The sequence below is a fragment of the Entelurus aequoreus genome, linkage group LG12, assembly GCF_033978785.1.
Source record: "Entelurus aequoreus isolate RoL-2023_Sb linkage group LG12, RoL_Eaeq_v1.1, whole genome shotgun sequence".
NCBI classification, from domain to species: Eukaryota; Metazoa; Chordata; class Actinopteri; order Syngnathiformes; family Syngnathidae; genus Entelurus; species Entelurus aequoreus.
This window is the reverse complement of record NC_084742.1, coordinates 20,758,604-20,782,871: the sequence shown is the minus strand read 5'-3', so window position 1 is coordinate 20,782,871 and position 24,268 is coordinate 20,758,604. Positions and strand designations below refer to the sequence as shown.

The following is a 24,268-nucleotide window of genomic DNA, read 5'->3' as shown; positions in this document are numbered from 1 at the left end:
AGTTCCACGACCAGGACGAAAACCACACTGTTCCTCCTGAATCCGAGGTTCGACTATCCAGCGTAGCCTCCTCTCCAGCACACCTGAATAGACCTTACCGGGAAGGCTGAGGAGTGTGATCCCACGATAGTTAGAACACACCCTCCGGTTCCCCTTCTTAAAGAGAGGAACCACCACCCCGGTCTGCCAATCCAGAGGTACCGCCCCCGATGTCCACGCGATGCTGCAAAAAATATGCCTTATAAAAAGCCACAGACTGGAGGATACATTTTTTAAATCAGGATTCTATTTTTTTTTTTAAACTTAAAAAGTTTTATTGAATAACAAATTAATATCACATTAGGAATGCAAATGATGCACGTGTTTGAAAATGGATGATTGAATTAAACATTGTAGGAAAATACACGACATGGCATTATATTTGGAAAAATGCCAATAAGCCCTTTAGATGCATTGGAAATAGACTCAGTCAATTAAACACCTTGAATAAATTGTATTTTACACCCTCTGAGTTGTTTAAAATGGGTACTGTAAATAACAAGCTATGTATAAAGTGTCAGGAAGTCTTACTCATTTACTGCGGGAATGTCAGAAAATAAGAGTTGTGGGCGGTTGTGAGTCCATCCTAGGCCACGTGATGTGTCTGCATCACTGGAGTTGCTAATGTTAGCCAAGTTAGCTCGTGTGTTGAACTGGAGACTAAAATAAAGGAGTCGAGCATGAAAAAAGCTCAGCTTCCTCATTTGATGACATGATGTTAGAGTTAAGGACTACATGCCAACAGTGATGAAAGAATTGCTAAGCCTTTTGACTTTGCCCTCCAGCGGAGTGTCTGCTATGGAGGCAGGGCTTTTCACGCTTTAGGACCTTACAAAAACTCTTCTATCCAATTTAAAAGCCAAAGTTGAAGAAAAGAAACACAGGAGTAGCAATTTATCGATGACCGCAACGTTTTATAAGTTCATTTTCATTTATCGTTTGATTGATTGACGTATTGACTATAGGCCCAGTTCTGCAATTGTGCTAATTTTTTAATGCCTCTGGGCATCCTTTCTAATGCAATTCAAGGCCTTCATTTTTGCAAAATCCATTTAATGACTTCTAATGCTTTTTAATGCCCAGCGGAAACCCTGTTTAAAGTAACCTGACTCAAACTACTGAAGTCAGTGTTGAGTAACTTTTGATTTGTTTAGTAGCTATTTTTAAATGGTTCTTCAATCTTAGTTGGTATGTGTGATGCACGATCTACAATTTACTGAAACATGTTTTCTCTCCTTGGAAGTGGAATTCCTGTACGCTGAAATGTGAACAATTTCATTGACACAAGAGACAGCGCATATAAATGTTATTTTACATAGTTTGTAAGTAATCATTAAAGAGTTGTGCTGCCTTGTCTGACATTATCTCACCTTTTATAGTCTGGTTTGTCAAATAATTTAATTTATTCTATTTTCTCACATACACAGTCCTTGTTCTATCTCTCGTGCGACTTGTTGTCAAACGCAGTGGGCCTTTTGTACACCACGGGGCGATTGTAGTCATTTCAGCAATTCCGCTAGATAATTGCAGACCAGTAGGAAACACTGTTTTACCTACCATTAGAATTGTGATTATTATTTTGCCCATTATTGTGCAGCTCTCATGTGTACTCACGTCACACTCGTTACAGTAGTAGGCGGGTTCGTCCTTGACTCTGCTCTGGTAAGAGATCTTTTTGCCTTGAGACACCAGTTGGTCACGCAGGATCTGGATGTGCTTCATGGACTGCAATAGACAGTGTCTGCAACAAACAATCAAATGTAATCTAAATGCATTGATCATATAGCGGAGCTACAGTCATCTTAATGTACGCACTTGACCATCTTGAAGGTGTCTGGGTCAGTGATCTTGAGGGTGTGGGCCACGTTCCACGACACGTGAATCATGGGGACGATGGACTTGACCTTTTTGACTACGTTCCACTCAAACCTTTCCAGGGCCAACTGGTACTGGTAAGCTGCAACAAACGCAAACACATAAATGATTGACATTTTGAAGGATGATTTTTTTTCTGCCAGCAGGTGGTGCACTCCTTACCATTGAGCGGGCCTACATTCCAGGCGATGTTGTTGCACCAACCCACAGCCTGTACCCAGTGAACAGTCCCTGCATTGATCCACACCAAGTCTCCTGGCCTCTGGATGAAGCGGTACACTGGGATGTTGGCGTTGTAGAGGTCCTCCAACACAGGCCACCAGGAGCCCGTCAAGTAGTCCACCCCATGTCTGAGTTGAAGACGATGGCAAATTGTCACTTTTTCCAATAGGAGTCAATGAAATGTGTGCTCTGTCAGGAGTACTCACTTCTCACAGAAGTCACTGATGGCTTGCCAGTAGTTCTCGTGCACAGAGAACCACTCACAGTCTCCAGGGCCGATGTTGATGTTCACTGAGCAAAAGTTGTTGTTCTCCTGGTGGCCTGTGAAGTGGACAAACTCCAGCTTTTACTTATTGTGTTGTTTGGTGCCAACTTCTCACTGATAGTCAAATGCTAGTTAACATTCAACAAGCACATTTAGTAAGCAGTCAATAGTTGGTCTCATTTCATCACAATAAAATGATTGCCACCAGGGATAAGCTCACCTGGCGTTCTGCTGCCTGGAACCTTCATGTAGAGCTGTACAGTGTTCATGCCCAGGATGGTGTGTCCCACATGGCTCAGCATATTGCCACTGGATGCCACCCGCATGAACGCTGGCAGCTTCTGTAGCTCCTGCAGCTGAGACTTCCACCTAAAAGACATCCATTCCTCAACATGCTGTCGTTTGACTGACTGACAGTCAGCATCTTGAGTGGACTGCTTAGACTTAGACTTAGACAAACTTTAATGATCCACAAGGGAAATTGTTCAACACAGTAGCTCAGTTACAATGATGGAAAGGACAATGCAGGTATAAATAGACTAATATAGCTATAAAAAAATCTAACATATATACGAATATATACATAATATGTGTACAGAGTAATTTATATACATATATATATACATATATATATGCTCTTACCTCTTAGGGTCTGATAGGTCAATGTTGGTGCCAAATTTAATGATCTTGCCAACTGCTTTCTGCTCATTGCTGTGAAAACCCACACAATGTGTGATTCATATTGTTCCCAAGTAGTTTGACTCAGTAAAGACATTTCCTCACCTGCTACTGTCTTTTGCAACGTCCTTGCTTAGTACTTCTAAGCTGCCGGATGGCTTTTTGTCATCCTCTTCTTCGTCCTCGTCGCTGCCCTTCTCCTCCTTCCCCACCAGCGTATGTTCATTAGTCAGCGGTTTAGCACAGGGCCAGTAGCATGTAGCCGAGGTGTTGCCTTACCTGCAGGCTCTCCTGAAAGCTGGAGGCTTGGTACTGAGCATACTTGGCGATGGTGGTGTGTGAGCGACTGCTCTCGCAAGGCCACGTCTGGCCCGTGCCACTAGGGTCCCAGTTCTCGTCGGCTGGCTGCTGTACCTGAGTCCTCACCTCCACTGCCTGCTCTGCATTGGCCTCCACCAGAGACTTTGTAGAAAAAAAGCCCAGGTCTGAAAAATGAGAGTGAGCATTGTTAGCATTTGTATTGGTTAAAAACACAAATCGATTGCTTAATTCCTGTTAGGAACTTACTGAGCCGCAGCGACCCAGCCAGGCCTCTGATGACTGTGACTGGATTCTTTGGGTCAGTACAGAACTGCAGCAACACAGGGGAGAAGGCATCCCTCTTGCTCTCCAACTGCTCACCACAAAATGAACACAAAATCTTCAGACTACGCAACAAACACACGTACAGACTACAACATTTAACTCTTAGCTATTTTTTTTCCATTACAGTGGATCACTGTGTGTGTATAATTAATACATTTTAGAAATTAAAATAAGATGTTTTCCTCACAGACAATACATCTCATTTACACTAGTTTGGAAATAATTTTGTAAATACACGATAATACAGGTCAATCATACAACATATACCAGCTCACAATTTTTTTGTTTTTTTAATGCTAAAATTATGTATGTCGTCTGCTATTTTAACTATATTCTATTAGTCAAAAATCATAAATGTAGTCTTCCATTAAATATTTGAATCATCAGATAAGTGTTACTATTGATGGCTGCAGTGAAGTGCCCTCTTGTGTTAATACACAAATTTAATTGGTTTAGTCAGTGTCATCCCTACAAAAGGGTTCTTTCTACATGCAGATTTTTGTACATTTGCAGCTATCGTCGTAAAATCATTCTGCTGATTTTAACTATTAATATTTTTGTCTTCTTGTTAGTATTATGACGTTTTGTCTATGTGGTGACAAAAGCTAAAATGGATATGAGAGGCGTTCTATACTCACATAGATGCTGGGAGTCGGTGGGTTGAGTTTTTCCCTTGGAATGGGCTCCTCAGACGTCATGATTGGCTTTACAGAAAAAGCCGGTAGAAGGTAAGATTCCCTAAACTTCCCTTTTACTCTGGTGCCCCTTGAACAAGACACAGACAACATTCATGTAAGTCAGATTTTCTCAAGAAAAGCATGCTCTTCCTGTGTCAAGTCCTCACTTGCAAGAGCGGATGATTTCAGCGGCGGTGTTCTTAATGGTGATATCTTCCAAAGGGATCCTCTTGTCTTCCACCTCAGAGGCGATGAAAGTCTCTCGGTCACCGCTCTCCACTTTGATCAGGCGGATCTTCAGCTCCTTGGGGGGCCCGTCAGACAGTGCTTTTAGCCTAAGCAAGTTGTTGGAATCGAGCGAAGAGCTGGATTGGGCGCCTTTTTTTGACCGCCACTCAACATGGTCGCCCTCACTGGAGGAGGTGGTACCGACAGTGTCCTTGCGCCTCTTTTTTTCCGGGTCGTGATTGCGGTTCTTTCCCAAGCCGCCCTTGCTCTGTAGAATGAGGTCACACAGAATCCGCCGGCCCTTTTTGTCCTTGTGACTCTTTCGCTCCTTGTGCCTCTTGTGGTTGCTGCTGGAATGTGAAGACGAGGACGAGGATGAGGATGAAGAGAAAGCGACCTCTTCCCTTTTTTCTCTATGCTTCTTTCTCTCTTTCCTGTCTTCGTGTTTTCTCCTCTTCTCCTTCTCCCTCTCTCTGTCCTTGTGTCGCTCTTTCACTTTCTCAGGCTTCTGTCCATCTTCCACTTTGCTGTGCCGTGATTCTTTTTCCACATAGGGGAGTGGCGTTCGAGGGAGTGAGAGTTGGCAGCTGTCAGCCAGCTCTGCCAGCGACGACTCTGAGATGGTGGTCAAACATTGTTTCTCCTTGACACAAGTGACTGGGTTCTCCGTTTCCAGATATCCTTTCTCATCAGCACACTCTACGTTTGCGTTCCTCTCTTCAGAAGAGAGAGGCAAAGACTTTGGAGGTTGGGCCGTTGGACTCAAAGGGGCATTGGTGGAATCGGATACGGGGGAGCCGCCATTCTGCTGGCGGCAAATATCAGGACCCAGCGAGAGGGACGAAGAGTATTTAACTCCGACCAGAGCCGACGGCGGCGGTCTACCAAAAGGTCCACCACGGTAGGCGTACTTCTGGCTCTCCAGGACTGTCGCCAGAGACTTGAACATACTGTTTACCCCCGTCTGGTGGAGATGGGGTCTTTGAGGTGGCGGGGAGCATGAAGGGGTCTCAGAATCTTCGTCATCATCATCTGGCTCGCTTTTGACCTGCTCGGGAAGGCCGTAAAGTTTGGCCAGGTCACTGTGGCGGTAGCTGCTGTTCCCCACTCCTGTGTTAGGGGGGCAGACTTTAAGGCAATCATCCTCCTCCTCGTTGAGGGAAGATGTGCGGCTGCAGGGCGATGCCAGTGACCCTTGGCGGCTGAGCACAGGGGGGCTGGCGTGAGGCTGATTAGCTCCAAAGTCTTCTTGGTGTTTGAGCGCTGGTAGGAGGGGGGGAGCACACAAGTACATCTCCTCTTCCTTCTGGATGGACTCATCAAGCATGGCCATGATGTTGGCCAGGCCGTCTGGGAGCAACGTGGACAACTCAGCGGTCTCCTCCTCAAAGGGAGAACTGTCCGAGACGTCGCCTGACTCCTTGTCGAGCAGAGTCCCGGCGGGTGGTGCCCTTGGAGGGGGGGGTGGCAGGTTTTCTCTAGGAAAAGCCGGATAGAGTTTGGGTGGCTCTCTGAGTGTCGGAGGTGCACCTGCTTGGTCTTTGGACTGGTGTGGTGTGATGTGTGTGGCGAGGGCGGGGGGCTTATTCATCCCTGAGGTAGTGTGTGTCAGACGGGGACTGCCCCACATTTCCCGCTGCCTCTGCTTCTCACGAGCAAACTCTGTCTGTGGGGTCAATGGCGGCGGCTGGAGTCTTCCCAGAGAGGTGCTGTTGTCAGGCGCCTGGCATGGGGCGCCACCACGGCTCAGCCAGGGGTAGGGTGAGGCCTGGGAGGCGGCGGTAGGTGTAGGAGCAGTAGTTGGTGGGCCACACAGAAGCCTTTGCAGGTTTTCAATGGAATTCTGCTGCTCCTTAGCTTTTGTTCTCATCTGCTCAGCTTCTCTCTTCTTTTTCTCCTCTTCTTGCTTTCGCTCTCTTTGCTTCCTCTCCTCTGCTTCCCTCCTCTTCTTCTCCTGCTGCCTTTCCCACTCTCTCCTTTTTTCCTCCTCCTGCCTTTCCCACTCTCTCCTCTTCCTTTCTTGCTCCTGCTTCTCCCACTCCCTCCTCTTCCTCTCCTCCTCTTGCAGCCTCTCCACTTCCCTCCGCTTCCTCTCCTCCTCCTGCCTCCTCTTCCTCTCTTTCTCCTGCAGCTCCCACTCTTGCCGCCTCCTTCTCTCATCCTCTTCTCGCTTTTTCATCTCCTCCTGCTCCTCTCTCTTCTTCCTCTCCTGGTCTTCCCGCTCTTTCGTTCGACGTTCTTCGTCCTCCCTGTCCCTTCTCCTCCTGCTCTCCTCAGCTCGCATGTGGCCCTCCAGCTCTGCATCGAGCTTGTCCAGTGCCTCCTCGATGGACTGGGGGTGCCGGGGAGCCACAGTGGAAGGAATGTTTGTTGGGGAGTATGTCTGGGAGGAGGTTAGGACTTGATGAGGAGGAGCGTGATAGTACACAGGAGCCCTTAAAGGAGGCTTTGATCCTCTGCTGGTGACATCGTCTACTGTCCTGGAAGGTCCTGAGGAGAACAAAGACGGTGTGCTGTTTCCGTGGGTATTGGAGGAACAGGCAGAACGTGGGAAATTGGGGGTGATGACGGGTGTCCTAGTGGAGCTGACATGGGGCTTCGGCTGATTGTGGCTCTGCTGGTGCTGAGGTAGCAGTCCTGGATGTCTGGAGATGCCCGACTCCTGACATAGACATAACCATCACTTTTATAAATCATCACACCTAAACCGGATCAACATAGGATTACTTGGCTAACATTAGCATTTAAAACAATTCTAATTTCAGTGTACCAATAGTATTAATAAACACAAATGGCTATTCACATGCCAGACCATTAGATAGCCCTATAATAACAATACATTTAATTTATAAGCGCCTTTCAAAAAACCTGACATGTTAAAATATACAGAATAAATAATTAAAAGATAATGATAAAACAACAAATAACCCTAAGGCCACTTTGGCGAATCCTACAAGTGAACTGTAAAATTATCATGTTTAATTTGACACTAGACAACAAAACACGTATGCCATAAAATGAAAAGTGAAATTTAATGTTAGTTTACAAAAGGTCATGTCAACATGTTAAATAAAATACTTGACTAATTTGGGACTTACCAGGGACTGACCGCTGGGCCTGCTCTGGTACCTCCACACCTCATAGGGGCAACTCTGCTGAGGTACTGAGGCAGTGCTTGTGGGAGGCAGTGGAGGCGCAGGGGGGCCGTGGTGGCTGAGTCCTGGGTGAGGCTGGAAGTGGCTGTAAGGCACACTGCTGCTGCTGGCTTGGGGGTTTGCTGGTGACGACTGGGTGTGCCGATGTGGATCTCGGTCCCCTCTGCTCGGAGTCAATGGCAGCTGAGGGGGGGTCAGGCTGCTGCCTTGAAGACTTCTTTGACTGTGGGGCTCTGTGGCCTGACAGGGGGGAGCCGGACTAGGTTTAGATGTGGGACTGCGGTAGGAGTGTGTGGACTTAGGGTTGAAGGAGTCTCTTTGTAGGGGAGGCGCACATCCCTGGTTGTAGCTAGGAGGAGGCGGGTTCAGAGGTGACGCTGTGGGTTGCGTTAGCGTGGCCGGAGATAACTTATAGGGATAGCTTCCTAATGTTTGTTTATGGACCTCCTGAAAGAGAAAGAATCACCAAAAAAAGATTTATCAGTAATATTTAATGGAAAGTTTGGGCAGCCAATACAAAACATGAATACAAATTAAGCTAAAGGATTCTTACAGTTCTAGCTAAGAACTCCTGCGTTGGCGGGTTCTTTCGATCAGAACTCTGAGGCTGCCAGGTGCTGCTGTCTTTGTGAAGGGGGCTCCAAAAGACTGGTTTAGGAGGCGGGTGGTGGGGTTGAGATAAAACATGGCTGGGTACTGGGAAGCGCTGGTGACCAAGATGGGGTACCTGTACAGATGAAACCATTCAGAGTGAATGAGTACATCACATTTTAGAAGTGCAAAAATGAAGCTTATTGTCGTTACCTGATCTGAGCTCTTTTTCCTCTTCCTTGGGCTGGGACAGTCCTCTGTGGCTGAACGGTTGGGCGGGTGCACGGATGGCAGAGGAGTGTGCTGGATGACAGAATGCTCACCGAGCGGGGGGGCTGATCTCTTCAGCTGACCCCCAGGTATCTTGCCAGGATGGGTCCTCTGCTGCTAAGGAGGTTTGAGGAGAGGTCAGAGAGTGTGCGGCAACAGTAGTAATGCTGAAAAATTATCTCAGCAAATTAGAGAGCCCTCACCTGGTGCACCTGAGCCCACATGTCGTCTCCCAGCAGGGGCGGCCCCCTAGAAGCGAGGTGTTCCTGAGGACCCCCAAACTAAAGTAGGCAAGTGGAAGAAGACATTCAACAAGAGTGCACACACTCCCCTTTCAAGTCAATATATGCATTATAAGTCACCTTCAGAGGTTGGTTGGGCCTGACGGGAGGGAGATGCAAGTTGGGGGAAACTCCTACACTGCCTGCATAGCCCCCATTATGGAGGCGAAGTGAGTGCTCAGGAAGGGGCAAGCCAAGATGTCCTTGAGGAGGATGGTGGGATTCATACAGCTGGCCCAGTTGCTCCCATGCACGGTGGGGGGGAGGAGGATGCAGAGAATGAAGTCTGGTCTGCTCCCTCTGCAACATCTGCTGTGGGAGATCCAGCTTGTCACCTCCTCCTCCTCGCATGGGCCTTGAAGAGGACCAAACAAGAGTCAAATACAAAATCAAATTTTTGTGTTATTTCTCCAACTATGTTGTGCACTCACCCATTATTAAAGAATTTTCCGGACTGGTTGAGTCCATTGATTGGACCAGGTGGTAGATGGGGAAGGATCTGGTGTTGGGTCATTCCAGGCAAACACCTGATGAGCAAGGCAGTCGTCACATGACACATTTTTGTAATGGCTCTTCCTCCCACAAATAAAAGTGACTCTGAAGTATTTTAGGCTTGAACTCTCCAATGAAATGCTACTGTTCTAATTAGATCTTAACCATTGTGTGTGTGTGTGAATGTGTTTCGGAGAGGTTTGTATGTGTGTGTTGGCAGAGCAACCAACCTGCCAGGTGGCTGCCAGGCGCGGCCGCCCACGGGAGCCCAAGGTCCCCTGTTGAGTCCATCCAGAGGGAAGGAATCCCGTGTGCCACGGCCACCAAACTGCTCTACTGCGTGATGCATCCAGCCTGCGCAAAGCAGCCAAGACCGTTTGTAAAACATCACACTGACAGTATAGCACTTATGGCGTCAACACGAGTTACCACAATATAGCGTCTTTGGTGCTATTTGTTAGCATCAACAAAATATCCTTAATAGTAATAATAAACTAGATTAATAAATCTCTCAACAGCATGCAGTTAATCTTGATATTGCTAGCAAACTGCTGAACAACAGGGACATTTATAGCTAAAAAATTAGACAAAATATAAACTTCACACCATAAAAACCACTGCAGGCATGAATTGTAGATGAGACTAATATTTGCAGCAGGAATTCAAATGCAAACAAACGTATCCTTTTTCTCATTAGTGTCACAATCACAGCAGCACGGCACTCGTTATGTCAATCAAATACGTTACTTAGCGATGCACGAATAAGTCCAACATTGTCTTTCACGGAGTAATGCTTTATTTGTACATTCCCTCCAGTCGCAAAGACATGATGTGTCTCCAATCTTTTCTTCTCTAAATCCTTGAGTGTCTAATGAAGTGAGGTCGTAGCGAGCAGTAACGTCTTGGTGATTATGAATGGTTTATATCTTTCAAATATTGTTCTTTTTAAAAGTGTATAAGTCCACTCCATCCCATTTTAAATATTTTTTAATGATTGCTAGTATATTTGCCTCTAAACCTTCCAAAATACAACCAAATCTGAAAATGGATTAGAAAGGACAGATTAAAAAAATAATAATTAAAAAATTAAAAAGTTTTTTTTTTTTTTTTACTTGGGACTTACCAAGGGACGAATTTTGGATGCTGAGGGGCCGGGCCGGACCCTTGCTCTATACCAGACCTGGGCATTCTGCGGCCCGCGGGCCGCATCCGGCCCTTTGTGCGTCCCTGTCCGGCCCGCGTGAGGCCAATTATAAATTACAAAATAAATTTAAAAAAGTATCTATGTCGAGTGTGCAATGTTGGTGCTGCTTTTGTTTTGAAAATCGTTATTTGTATTACTTCCGTGTGGACGTATGCGTGATTGTGAGTGAATGTGAACAACTGCAATTACAAAATAAAGTTGAAAAAACATCTATGTCCTGCGCGCAATACAACTGTGCTGCTTTTATTTTGAAAAGTATTATTTATGGGCGTGTGTCCGTGTGTAACCTGCGAGTGAAGGTGCACATGCAGCGACAAGTGATGCACGGTTTACACCCGAGACGCCAAAAAGAGAAAAGTTGATGAGGAATGCCGTGTTTTCAACAACACATGAACTGCAAAGCAACGTCCCCTCACCTAAGGTGCGTGCCTGCGCAATTGCGCACTGTTCAAGCGTCTGCTGCGCGCAGCAAGTATATGCCGCGCACCAAATCAAATCCCATCTGAATTATAAACAAAATAAACATATTTATTCTATGGAATTTTGCAATGCAACTTTGAGTGACAGTGACAACAAGCGGCCCTAATGGTGTTCGTCAACACCGTTCAATTGAACACCGTTCAATTATTGTAACGTCTATCGAGATGCTTCGAGGACAGGAATTATATCGATCACTTTATTGAACAAAACTGTTTATATTCGGACATAACCACACCAAAAACATGAGTAAAACAATTCTATCTCGAAAAACTAGTCATTTTCTGCCGTACAAACCAGGCCAAAACCAACTTGTCATCTGTCACCAACACGCATACCACTAAACCACTGGTGCGTTTAAGGCCACACAAAAAGTCGGACAACTCAAACACCACACAAAGTTACACTATGACTCCTCAGTCATACGTGTGCTTATTTTACTGTCATTTATTATTAATGTTAATTTATATATATTAGTAATGGAATGCTGTTACACACACTATGTTGAAGTATTACTATTATTATTATTATTATTATTATTATTTATCTTACGGTATATATCAAAAATAATATTGAGCAAAATTTAATTGAAATATTGTCGATGTGGCCCTCCAGCAGTGCTCGGGTAGCTCATGCGGCCCCCGGTAAAAATTAATTGCCCACCCCTGCTCTATACCATCGCCTGAAACCCGGAAGTGCCTATAGGTCACGTGACTGTAACCCAGCAATATTGGCATTGAAAACATTCCATGATCCAAAAAAATATTCACCAAAAATATTTCATTTTTTCAATGTTTGTATAGATATTTTTTTCCAAAACTTGTTTCGGTGCCAATACAACTTTACCAAATGTCTGTTTTTTTCGATACTAAATCTTACTGGCAGTGTTTTGGCTCCATAACAAACAAGAAGAAAATGATCGCCATTAAAAGACAGTTAATGCGTAAGCTTTGACAGTTCTAATTTAAAATTAATTTTAACGTTATTTTAGTTTACAATTATGCTACTTCCTGTTTGTACTTCATCTGCAGCCAATTGCAATCAGGACTCGTCACACGTGAGTAATTTGCGCCCTCTGCTGGTCACTGCCAAATAGTGCAAGCTACTTTGTATTTTGCCTCAATTTCTTCACCACAATACTTAATTTAAAAATTAAAGAGATAGAAACCAATGTATTATGCACATTATACAATGAACTTAAGATTGAGAGCGAATTGTATTTGTAAACGAATACAAATGTGGAATATTTTGCGTTATAGTGATGGAAGGCGTGTACTCACCGGACTAGCTGTAACTGTGAAGCCCTCCACTGCAGCACAGAGAGGGCCTCACTCCAAGACTTTATATCTTGACTGTCCCACTCTTCTATCTTCAGCACCAGGGACCCACAAACCAGGCAACTGGAGGGACAAAGACATTCACGTCAATAAGGTGCCTCTTCACTAAAAGTCTGGAGCTACTTTTTCCTGCATGACAAAAATATATAATGGATGTATTTGTGTGGCTGTACTGTGTCAACCAGCCTGTGGTGGCCTGGGGGTATTTATGAGAATAACCTACATAATCCAACCTTCTGATGATAACAAAAGGCTTGATGTGCCAAGTCTAAATGCATGCAAGCCTGGAAGTGACGCCAAGTGTGAAAAGTGGGCGACGGCGTGCTTGAATTGGGTGGGTGTGTGTGTGTGTGTGTGTGTGTTCCTGGCAGATACACACAGGGGTTTAATCTCATTACGGCAGGCATGATAGAGGGAGGGGGGTGACAGACGGTCTGCACAGGGCGGAAGGATAGATTAAGGAAAAAAGATGGAGAGTATAGGAACAGTCTGGATGCCCATACACCTTCAGCTTTCTCTCTCTCACAAACACACACACACACACACACACACACACACACACACACACACACACACACACACACACACACACACACAAAGAAAAAACACATGGGTGACTGCATCCCCTCCCAGCAGACAACACAAAAGATGGAGAGTGTCAACACACTACAAAGCAGGCGAAGTTCAATTGTGAGTTACCGTAACACAACTATGAATCACTACGTTTCCATGCACTAAATTAGTCTGATTTCTCAAATAGTTCGGTTTTGTGTATTTTCTCACCTACATAAGACGTCCCAGTGTCCATGCACACTCTCTAATGCGACTGTTGTTTGTACACCATGTGCCTTCCGAACACTGGGGGGTGCTTAGGTCCATTTAGCATGCATTATTGTATTGCTTTTCCGGTTGAGCCATGATATCACACCAGGCATCTGCGGCTCCTTACAAGTCAACAGCCTAGCTCTGTTGTACCTGATGTCCGCTGCAATATTAGCACATATTACAAATATTACGTCTCGAATGGCTATGCTGATGTTAAATAGCAGACAGCATCAAGAAAAGATCTTGTGTTGTGCTACGAACATGACGCTACTACCAAAAAAGTCTCAAAGCGGATGCAGGTCCGAAGCAAAGAAAGACAGACAGGAGTGTTTTTTCGAAGGAATTTTCGGACGGCAAATCATGGAAACCAAACTTTGGAATGTTTAATGTCTAATTTTTCAAAAACCGAAGATGATCGGATTAAGGTTTTTCCATGAGGTTGTCTGAGGCCCATTTAGAGGCGAATTATATAAAAAAATCGGACTAATTTAGTGGATGGACACGCACCAAGTGTCAGTCAGCTGGCAATCAGCTATTAATATAACATTATTATTGTCATTGTAGTGTCAAAATATTGGAAACGGTTCTACATCACAATTGAATTGATTCATTAAACAGATGAGCATTGCTGATTGGACTACGTAGGTGTAACTAATGTTATGGCCAGCTATACTGTATTAACCTCGCTACATGGGCGAGTGCTCCTAAATTAACTGTGCTCGCTACCCCATCCACCCACCTAACTCTGTTTGTAGTATTCATTTAAAGTCAGGAGGAGAGGAGGGATAGTTCTATTGTAAGGCACTTAAATTGCATATCTACTCGCCATCCTTTGCTGGCGTCATGAGGATGCGTGGTGAAGACGGACAAGATGGCACGTGCATACTTCTTTACCTCCCAGAGCAGCACCAACTTTATTGATTGACAGTTACGTTGCGCCTCAGCTTCGGCCGACAGTCATCTCTCGGGGGTCTCCTGGACACTGGAAGACACACAAAAAACAAATCATTGTTGTCAGTCAGGCTTAACATCACATGTTGATAACTGTGCTCTTTGTCACTCTCTCAATCACACTGCATACTTTCCTAAAACCACAACAACCAACAAATAAAGCATATATAGAATAATAAAAAAGCACACAATTTCTTAATCAGTTTTACGTGGTACAGGCCTTACGATCATTAATAACCAAACATTTACACATTGATGAGTTCTCAGTGAAGGCCTCACATCTGTGGAACTCTTTGCCACTGGAGTTAAAGTCACAATCGGACATCAAAACTTTTCTCCACAAAACTGAAAAAGTGGCTTAAGGAAAATCAGAAGTGTGAGCACTAGAACTGGGTGAAGTATGGACAAATGGGGCCAATTATTTTCAATGTGTTTTTAATTTTGTACTTGTCTTAATTCTTTTGTATGTGTTTTACACGTTTCTCAACTTTTCTTCAAAAGCCTAACCAGGGACAAGGGTTGCAAATTAGCCTGTGGCTCGAAGTCTTATGTACTTTGACATCGGTTACCTATGGGTAGCAATGTTTAATTGTACTGTCCCTGTCAAATAAATACATCAATAAATAAATAAAAGTAATGTCCATTTTTGATTGCAATAAACTCAGGAGACCTATACAGACTTGATTGTGCACAAAGACGGACGACAGTGTAACAGACCAGCAAACTGATGGAGAGCTCAGCAGAGACAATGAATGTGTGTAGTGAGTTGTGACTTAGCGCGTGTCTACACAACCTTGTTCCCCTAAACTCCACCCCCTTCCTTTAACGGTGGGAATTTCTCACACACGGTTGCGTCATTAGTTTCCTAGGTAGTGAGCCAGCAACTGTGTGTCTACAAACAGGATGCTACTGAAAAAAGCCCTTAGCTGCTTAAAAAAAAAAATCAGAAGTTACTTACAAATTCACAGCTAAGTCCAAATTCCCCTCTTTTGGTGGTATTTCCCCTTGTGGGACAATGAAATGTTTATTAATTAGTTTGACAATAAACATATAGCTTATGCTCTATGACAGTGTCACACACATACGCTGGTGTATTGTGTTCTAAGTAAAGTCATTTTGTACACTATTCATGTGTGTGTTTAAAAAGAGGAAGCACAGAGTGTTGACGGAAGGGGAAACTGTCGTCACAGCCGGAGCGGAAGCACGCCTCCCTGACTGGACATTCCTGTTGAGGACTTTTCAGAATGTTGCTGAGGGTGACGTAACTGACGTGAGCTTCTGTTTCAGTTTGCCTTTCTTCAAGCACACTCGCTCTCACTCGCTCACACGCGCTCACACACACACACACACACACACACACACACACACACACACACACACACACACACACACACACACACACAGTCCTGACAGTCATCTTGTGCTTGTGATCAACAACACGTGACTCACAACAAGAGACTGTTCCGTCACTCTAAAGTAAAAGCTTCTGGTAAAGGTTGCTCGAGTGTGTGAGTGTGTGTGTGTGTGTCACCACTGAGATTACTCAACATTTTCTTTGTCTCAACCAAGATGTGCGAGACAGAAGAAAACAGTGACTCAAGACCAATGCTAACACACACACACACACACACACACACACACACACACACACACACACACACACACACACACACACACACACACACACACACACACACACACACACACACAGAGGACGTAGGCGCCTCACTAACCAATTCCGTTAAACTCTCCCAAACTTGTTCCTCATGAGATGAGTAAAACAATCTCCGTCTTCACATAATTCATATCAAAGTGGCTTTCCAGGCAACCCGTTGCCATGGCAACCAATCATATCATATCTTTATGAGGCTGCTGAACACACAACACGATACAACATTTGGATGTGTGTTTGAAAAGTCCAGCAAACATCTCAGGCCTGTCTAGCAGATTCCTAACATATCACATGTGTTGTCTTCATGCTGCACGCGCACACAATCTGTCAGTGTTGCCAGATGAGGAAACAATAAACATCGTAGGAGTATTTCTAAATTATTGTGCATCTGCTACAGTCAAACTTTACCACAGTGAATAGTATAGCTTAATGCACCTGTAAATAAACACTGTTCGAAAAAAAAACTGCAATTGGCAGAACAGCGCCCTTGTCTGGCTGTGAAGAAGCACGTGACATAATGCATTGTGCAGGATGTTAATTATCGTACAATATGTCTTTAAAATTTTTTTTATTATTGATAGTACAGAGGGTGAAATGATCGTACAAATACAATAATTATGTCGGCAACGCTGAAGATGCCACAACAGACCACATGAAAGGTGAATGATGTTCTCAGTCTCTTGGTTTGATTCCACTCGTTTTGCCTTCAAATTACAAACATGTCATTTTCCTGACTGCTCCATAAAGAACTTCATAATTATGGGCAACTGAAAAGCAGTAAGAAAAAGAAAGCATTTATCCAAACATACACGACAAATGATAAAGAGTGAGGTGATGGTCGGATTTTGGCAACTTTTTGTACACAATATTCCCTTTTGTGACTCTTCCAGTCCATCTCTTTAGGTGACACTCTAACCTCAGTGGCCACTTCCTTCTGAGAACATAACTTGTAATTATTCTCTGCTCAAGTTCAGTCCAAAGTTTTATGGGCCTCTTTCTCGCCAAAAGTGTATGTTCGCAGCATGCAATTTGTCCACAATGTCTTGCTGAGATGAAGAACACTACAGAGGTCAGCCTGCCTGCTAATGTTTGCTGTGCGCAGACCTCAGTAGGCACTTGATGGCCCGGCGTCACTGCATGGTGGAATTCCACACATGGATGCCAAAACCTACGCCTTTCTTGCTTTCCTGCTGTCTGCACAATGACCAAAAAGCGTTTGCCTGAGCCACGGGTGTTCAAGTGTAACACACTAACAACACAAACATTCTAAAGGCAAAACTGTGCGGTTGTTTGAGTGGCTTTAGTCACCATGGTGACTGAGGGTGAACACAACAACTTTCTTACAGTGTTTAAGAGTGCAGGTATAGTTACAACTACATGTGTGTTATTCTACACCTGCATGCCTCCTCTATAGGGTGTTGTGTGGCTGAGAAATGACCCTCCAGCCCAGTGGCAAAGTGGTGTCACAAACACACACATTTTTCTTTAAGTGTGATATCCAAAACATACACACCTTAGACTTGCAAATGAAGACACTTTCCCAACATTCTTGAGGCGGGAGAGACCCCTTCAGAATAAAATAGGCTTGCGACAAAACCAATGCGCACAGCAGCTTGTATGCATTGCCTGGCAACCGATGTGTAAGCACCTAATTGGAACCCACTGACCCATATCTCATGACACACGCAATAAAATAATAACCTCATGCATCAGGGAGGTATACACTTTTCCAGCAAGGGATCCACACAGAAAGATTAAGGGTATTTTGTACAATAAAGATACTAACACCAATCCAATACAGTGGTCCCATGCCACATTGCGCTTTTTGTCAACATGTCAAGTATTTTTTTGGTCCTAAATTATAGTTAAAGTACCACTGATAGTCACACACACACTAGGTGTGGTGAAATTAACCTCTGCATTTGACCCATCCCCTTGTTTGACCCCCTGGGAGGTGAGGGGAGCAGTGAGCAGCAGCGGTGGCCGCGCGCGGGAATCATTTTAGTGATTTAACCCCCAATTCCAACCCTTCATGCTAAGTGCCAGGCAGGGAGGTAATGGGTCCCATTTTTATAGTCTTTGGTATGACTCGGCCAGGGTTCAAACTCACCAATCTCTAACCACAAGGCCACTGAGCAGGCTTTATAACCCCTTTTCAAGCATAAACATTACCTAAAAATATCAATGCTACAGTAGTATTGGCCACTAGAGGAGACCAAACCAATCAGAGCGTGGTTCAGTCACTGATTTGATCTCAGTCTTAGGCAGGATTACTGTATTGGATTAAAAGGGTGTATAAGGTGACAACATGTTATTTCATGTCTAGAGTGCTTTCATAATGTTGGAAAATATATTTAGAAGTTTTTATGCTCTGGCTGTAAAAAATATTTGATTTATAATTACCGGTAATGCTATGTTCGTGGAAATCCATTTACCACGGTCATGTCTGGGACCAATTAATAGCAATAAACAAGGGGCGACTGTATATCAGTCACAAAGGTGACAAAGCACATGGCTGTAATATCAAATAATGTATCACAATGATAATTAATTTCTAGTAAGTCGCCCTCGTCCTGCACTTTGAACACCCCCTCGATTTACATAACTCCACTTGAAGCTGCCTCCTTTGCGTCATCGTCACCTTTGGCAGGAATGCGTGTATCACTTTAAGTGTGTCACAGTAAAAGGGGTGGTGGTTGCTCCTCCACACAAACACACGCACCGAATGTGATCATGGGACAAACGTGGGGGTGGGGGTGGCTTTTTTGGGGCCGCAACATCAAACAGAAGAGGGTCTGTTTTTCCATGTCAATCGATCAGATCGGAAGTCAACCTTCAAAGGTTTTTTTTTTCAGGGACACACCCACTCCAGGAGGCTGGCGTGAAACTTTATGACCCACAATAAAGTGGCACATCAGCAAACAACTTTAAAGACAACGACAAGGAAAACTTCAGCCTTTATTTTCATTTTGGCTGTGCGTAAATAGAGGCGCAGGACGCACGTGGATCCCGGTGCTTTGATGACGCGACAAACCCCCCTTTCGTCTGATTAAAGTCCTCAGTGGCTTCTAGATGATATGGTGAAGACCCCCACCAAGAGACCCAAACAGAGCCCCTCCCCCCGATGCAAATGACTTCCTTTCAATCCGGCTCTTTGTGTGCGTCAGGATTGACTTGGTGTGGGGGTTCTCCATTCACTTGATACGGCTGCCGGCCCACCCCCATCACACCCCCACTCCGAGTCAGGCACAATAGTGTAAGATCTCCTTACACACTTTCTATTGGCGATAAACTACACAAACTGACAACAAAAAGTTGTGTTTCTGCAAAACTCCTCGCCCACCTCACACTCACACATATAGAAAACAGCGTGGGACTGAGCTAGGTCACCTGCGGAGGGAAAAAACACGCAGCTAAATTCCCCCACCTCATTGATCACCCATTTCGATTCCAAGAACACAAAACTAGTTTCATTTCCATTTTTTATAACGCCTCATCAAAAACGTTCAAAGTCGCCAAACACTCACCGCTCATTCCAAAAAGTATCCAATCCAAGCAAAATATCTGCTTCCTTGGAGGTGTTCACACTCTTTACGTCCGAAAATGTGAATGAATTCCCAGAGAAAAGCAGTGTTGTAATCCCTCAAAGTAGCTCCGTGGGTACACCGGACACAATCCCACAACGTGTCCGTGTAAGGAGGCTCGTATTCCGCGTGTGCTTCGGCTCGCTGGCCGCCTGAGTGTTCCTCCGCAGCGTGTTCTTCTCCCGCAGAGAGACTCACGGATAAGGTTGCGCTCTGCTCACTTTTTAAAGGGACAGAGCCACGCACACACACGATGACGTCACCCCACGGCCCCGGAATTCCCTGACAGCGCACACTAGCACCGAGTCAGGCTGCATCACGATCCCGGTATCAGAACCTCCCACCTGACACCTCTTCACACACGCACACACACAGTACAGGCCAAAAGTTTGGACACATCATCTCATTCAATGCATTATTTTTATTTTCATGACTATTTAGAGCAGGGGTGTCCGAAGTGCGGCCCGGGGGCCATTTACGGCCCGCAGGTAATTTTTTAACGGCCCCACGGCACATTCTAAAAATACGATGAAAAAATAAATAAATAATAAAAAGTGGTATAAAAGAGCAAACAGGTGAAATGTAACAAGAAAATGTTGCATTATTTACTCTAATAACACAAAGCTGCCTTGCAGGCTGTTTCTTTCTTTAAAAAATAATAATGAATCAAAATCAATGACATTATGAATTATTGATCTATTCAAGGCTCCATTTACTTCACATTAAATATTCCACTTTGAGATATTTTGGGGGGAAAATGTTGCATATTTTTTGGTTGCCATTTAAAAAACAAAGTTTTTTAAAGAAGGACCTAAAACGAACAAACAAAAAACATAAACAACAATAAAACTTATAATTGACAGATAGATCTGAAGTTGATCTTCAGACTATTGTGGTAAAAGTTAAAAAAAAATGTTGGATTTATTTTTTTAAACTTTACTGAGCAGTACCCTTTTGGATCCCCAATAATTTCAGTGGGACTTTTTTTTTTTTTTTAAGTGTCATTGCTCAAAAAAATAATGAATTAAAATCAATGTTGTTATGAGTTATTGACCTTTTTAAGACTCCAATTATTATATAATCTAAAATATTCCACTTTAAAATTTTATTGGGGGAAAATATTGCATATTTTGTGTTTTTTTCCATAAAAAAACACGGTTTTCCTTGACAAAAATGGCATACAACTTAAATCTTTAAAAGCGTTATATTGACAGATAGACCTAATGTTGATCTAGAGATTTAAACCTTGAATAATAATAATACTAAATAATGACACATTTGTAATATTTTTTTGGACCAAAACCTTTTGGGGTCCCCGGGATCAAGTCTGAGTGGAGGCCTAAATGTATCTTTTTTATACATATATTGTATTGGTTTTTAAAATAAAAAATATCAAAATGGCCCCGCTTGCTTGGATTTTTTTTTTCCTCAGTGGAAAAAGTTTGGACACCCCTGATTTAGAGAGACTTCAGACTTACTTCCTTTTATTGTCATTCAAATTTGAACTTTACAGTACAGATTAGATCGAAATTTAGTTGCATTAGCTCGTTGTAGTGCAGGATAAAAGAGCAATAATGTGCAGATATAAATAAATACATTATTGTACAGATAAATATATTGCACTTTCATATGCATCATTGTAGATTGTCACTGAAGGCATCAAAACTATGAATGAACACGTGGAGTTATGTGCTTAACAAAAGAAGGTGAAATAACTGAAAAAATGTTTTATATTCTACATGTATATATACACGCACACACACACATAAAATGGAGTAGTAATTGCATTAGTGTATTTTGTGTGCGCTTGACAGCAACAGAAGTAAGGCCAATAATTCACCATGCTAAATGCTAACAACATTAGCCGTCATGTTTTGGCAAAAACACGGTTAGATCATTCTAATATGTGGCAAAGTACTTTAAACAATAATGTTTCAGTTCACTGTCCTTCTATTAAAGGGGAAGTGCACTTTTTTGGAATTCTGCCTATCATTCGCAATCCTTACGTAAGACAAGCACAGATATATATATATTTTTAATGCATTCTACCAATTAAATAAATGCTAGCAAAAGTCAGCTAGGCACATTTTAATAACATGTAATATTAATGTATTTTACTCATTTTAAGCATACAGCGGTGTATTAGTTTCCCAGATGCATCACAACGTTCCTATTTTCCTTCAACAATAACAACACTACTATCATGTCAGACTGCATGAGAGCCTACGACGACTACTTTGGGACAAACAATGATCCAGGACTTTATATTTTTGTGCCTGAATATGAGGAGGATGAGCTCCAAATTTTAGAAGCTGAGTGACAAGCAGATCCAGCAAGCAGCACTATTGCTAAGTGCGAAACAAGAAATACAAACCACAAACATAATAAAACAATCACCTACTGTACAATATCTGCTCTAACTTGGATGCCGACTGTTGGGAGGTTCATATCTTCCTGTTTCGATGAAGAATTAATCATAATCCTCAGATTTTATTTTTTTAAGTGCCGCAAACACGCGTCTTTTCATGTCTATCACCATGTCCGGGTATAAGTTGGATGTCAAAGTTGACCAACTTCTCGGTTTATGGCCACAACCTTCTACTATCCAGGTGAGAGGCATGATTTATATATGAGCACAAACTTCTACCAACTTAGAGGCGATGCAGCAGCGGCAGCTCAGTATGTCAATAGCTGCATTAGCTAGTTGGCGCTCTGTGACCAATACACCGCAAGAAATAGGTCCTTAACGTTAGCGCTTATAACAATATCGCTAATACTTGATTAATATTCAGATCACAAGATGTAAATAGATTATTTTTGACGGTTATTGGATGTTTTTAGAGGGCTTTATGGACGCAAAAGATGCAAACACTCCCATCGGCTCCATTGTTAGCTGACTTTTGCTAGCGTTAATTTACGAGTTAGAATGCATTAAAAAATTATAATATAGGGATTGTGAATGATAGACACAAATCCCCAAAAAGTGCAGTTCCCCTTTAAAGCAGGCATGTCCAAAGCGTGGCCCAGGGACCATTTCCGACCCGCAGCTATTTTTAAAGGCCTAAAAAGAGTACAAAAAAACTGAACATAATAATTGTAATAAAAGCACAAACTGGTGAAATGTAACAACAAAAAGTTGAAATGTTGACGTTAATAACTAGGGGTTCTGAAACAAATCGATACACAACCGAATTGAAATTCTTATTAATTTTGATTCTGAATTAATTAAAACAAATTCAAAAATGTATTTAAAAAAAATTGAAATACATTTTTTGAAATTAATTGTTATTGTTTTGGTTTTGATTGCTTGTCACACACATGGCACAGATGACATTGATTAAGTTACAGTAATTTTGGGACGGCAGAACACACCTAAATATAAGCCACAACTATTGAATTGTTTTGCCTATTTTATTTTGTGCATATACCTGTATACGTTGCACACATGTGTAATTGTACACATTGAAACATTACATATTTACACATCACACATTTAACAAAAGACAGCATCTGTGACTCAGCATACGGGAGCCAAACAGAATAGTCATTGATCCTCACCATCCAAGTCATCTTATTCGGTGTGGATTTGACCAGACACAGAATTGCTTCGTCCGACATTTTCTCAGCCTTTTCACTTTTCACCTCGATGCAAATTGGGCTCACCAATTTAGTCTCGTATTTGATGTGACGAGACTAAAATTATTGTTGGCATGAAGCTCCGGACCCAGGAAAAAAATCCATAAATTAGCCGCACCATTCTATAAGCCGCAGAGTTTAAAGCGTGGGAAATAAAAAAACGCTTGGTTTTAGCTGTTCGACTGTCGCAACCCTTCAACATATGGAAGGATCTACTCTCACGAAATGTGCGGTGATAAAGTAGCATATGATCTCATTATTGAGACTTCTTCCTCCCAATAAGTTTGGTGTTAACTTAGGTACAGTTAAACTAAAGCTCAACCAGCAATGATTTTAGGTATAACTTTTGTTGTTGCAACAGCAGGGTTCCAAAACGTGTTTCTCGCTTAAAAACATTCAGACTTTTCCATCCATTTTTGTGCTTTGTAACAAACACACAGTGGCTATTTTTAGAAAGTCCTGGCTCAGAGGGACAACGGCAGGCCAAATTTGCTGAGTGTGGATGTGTCAGGGATGATATAAAGAATACACGCTTATTTTGGGTGGACTGAAGTACAACAACAAGACAAAGGAATTTAAGAGAACACTGTGAGCGTCACAATAAGTTACTGAGTGCCAACAGGAGACTTGTTGTGAAGTGTGTGCCACCAGGATCCAATGGAGTCCACAGTCAAGTGGTACTGACAGTTCAATGAGCAACACATTGTTTGTATTCACACTAAGAAGCTGGGCGATTGTACGTCTGTGTCACAATAATACACAGACTGAATGTGTGTCTTTGTGAAAATCACACTGCTGTTATCACCCTTCGTTTAAGTGCAGGCGGGGACCATTAGGCCCGCAGAGGGGAACAGGAAGAGCATTGATGATTGACAGATGTGGGAACGGGTAGGACATGACTCTCCCACAGATTCATGAAGTGTGTATAAGAAGATATTAAACACATGTCAGCCACAGCAAGGGACATCAAAGCGTGGCTGACATGTGTGTGGCATGGTTAGAAAACTAGTATCTGATGTGTGCTGGGGGAGCTCAGTTGGCCAATATATACAATTAAATATATAGAACCTCACAATTCAGTAAGCATTTTTATTCCAGTATATCTTGTCACTGAACAATACAATACAAAGCACTTCAACATGGAGTATAGATCGGAGGTGTCCA

General features: G+C 43.1%; 1 protein-coding gene across 2 annotated transcripts in view; it reads right to left on the bottom strand.

The window, feature by feature from the left end:
* Window positions 1–24,268, bottom strand: part of kdm6ba (lysine (K)-specific demethylase 6B, a) — a 64,880-nt gene that overhangs the window by 4,680 nt on the left and 35,932 nt on the right. The window contains exons 3-22 of one of the 2 annotated variants that reach the window (XM_062065142.1): window positions 14,156–14,243; window positions 12,380–12,499; window positions 9,649–9,772; window positions 9,358–9,453; window positions 9,008–9,281; window positions 8,849–8,926; window positions 8,589–8,762; window positions 8,338–8,511; window positions 7,728–8,231; window positions 4,569–7,291; window positions 4,363–4,489; window positions 3,647–3,752; window positions 3,359–3,564; window positions 3,185–3,282; window positions 3,044–3,112; window positions 2,622–2,770; window positions 2,343–2,457; window positions 2,077–2,264; window positions 1,855–1,996; window positions 1,654–1,780 (exon numbers count right to left, since the gene is read on the bottom strand). In XM_062065142.1, the coding sequence (XP_061921126.1) occupies window positions 1,654–1,780; window positions 1,855–1,996; window positions 2,077–2,264; window positions 2,343–2,457; window positions 2,622–2,770; window positions 3,044–3,112; window positions 3,185–3,282; window positions 3,359–3,564; window positions 3,647–3,752; window positions 4,363–4,489; window positions 4,569–7,291; window positions 7,728–8,231; window positions 8,338–8,511; window positions 8,589–8,762; window positions 8,849–8,926; window positions 9,008–9,281; window positions 9,358–9,453; window positions 9,649–9,767 (5,469 nt within the window). In that variant the 5' untranslated portion in view covers window positions 9,768–9,772; window positions 12,380–12,499; window positions 14,156–14,243. The remainder of the gene's footprint in view (window positions 1–1,653; window positions 1,781–1,854; window positions 1,997–2,076; window positions 2,265–2,342; window positions 2,458–2,621; window positions 2,771–3,043; window positions 3,113–3,184; window positions 3,283–3,358; window positions 3,565–3,646; window positions 3,753–4,362; window positions 4,490–4,568; window positions 7,292–7,727; window positions 8,232–8,337; window positions 8,512–8,588; window positions 8,763–8,848; window positions 8,927–9,007; window positions 9,282–9,357; window positions 9,454–9,648; window positions 9,773–12,379; window positions 12,500–14,155; window positions 14,244–24,268) is intronic. The other variant, XM_062065143.1, reaches the window with a different exon arrangement.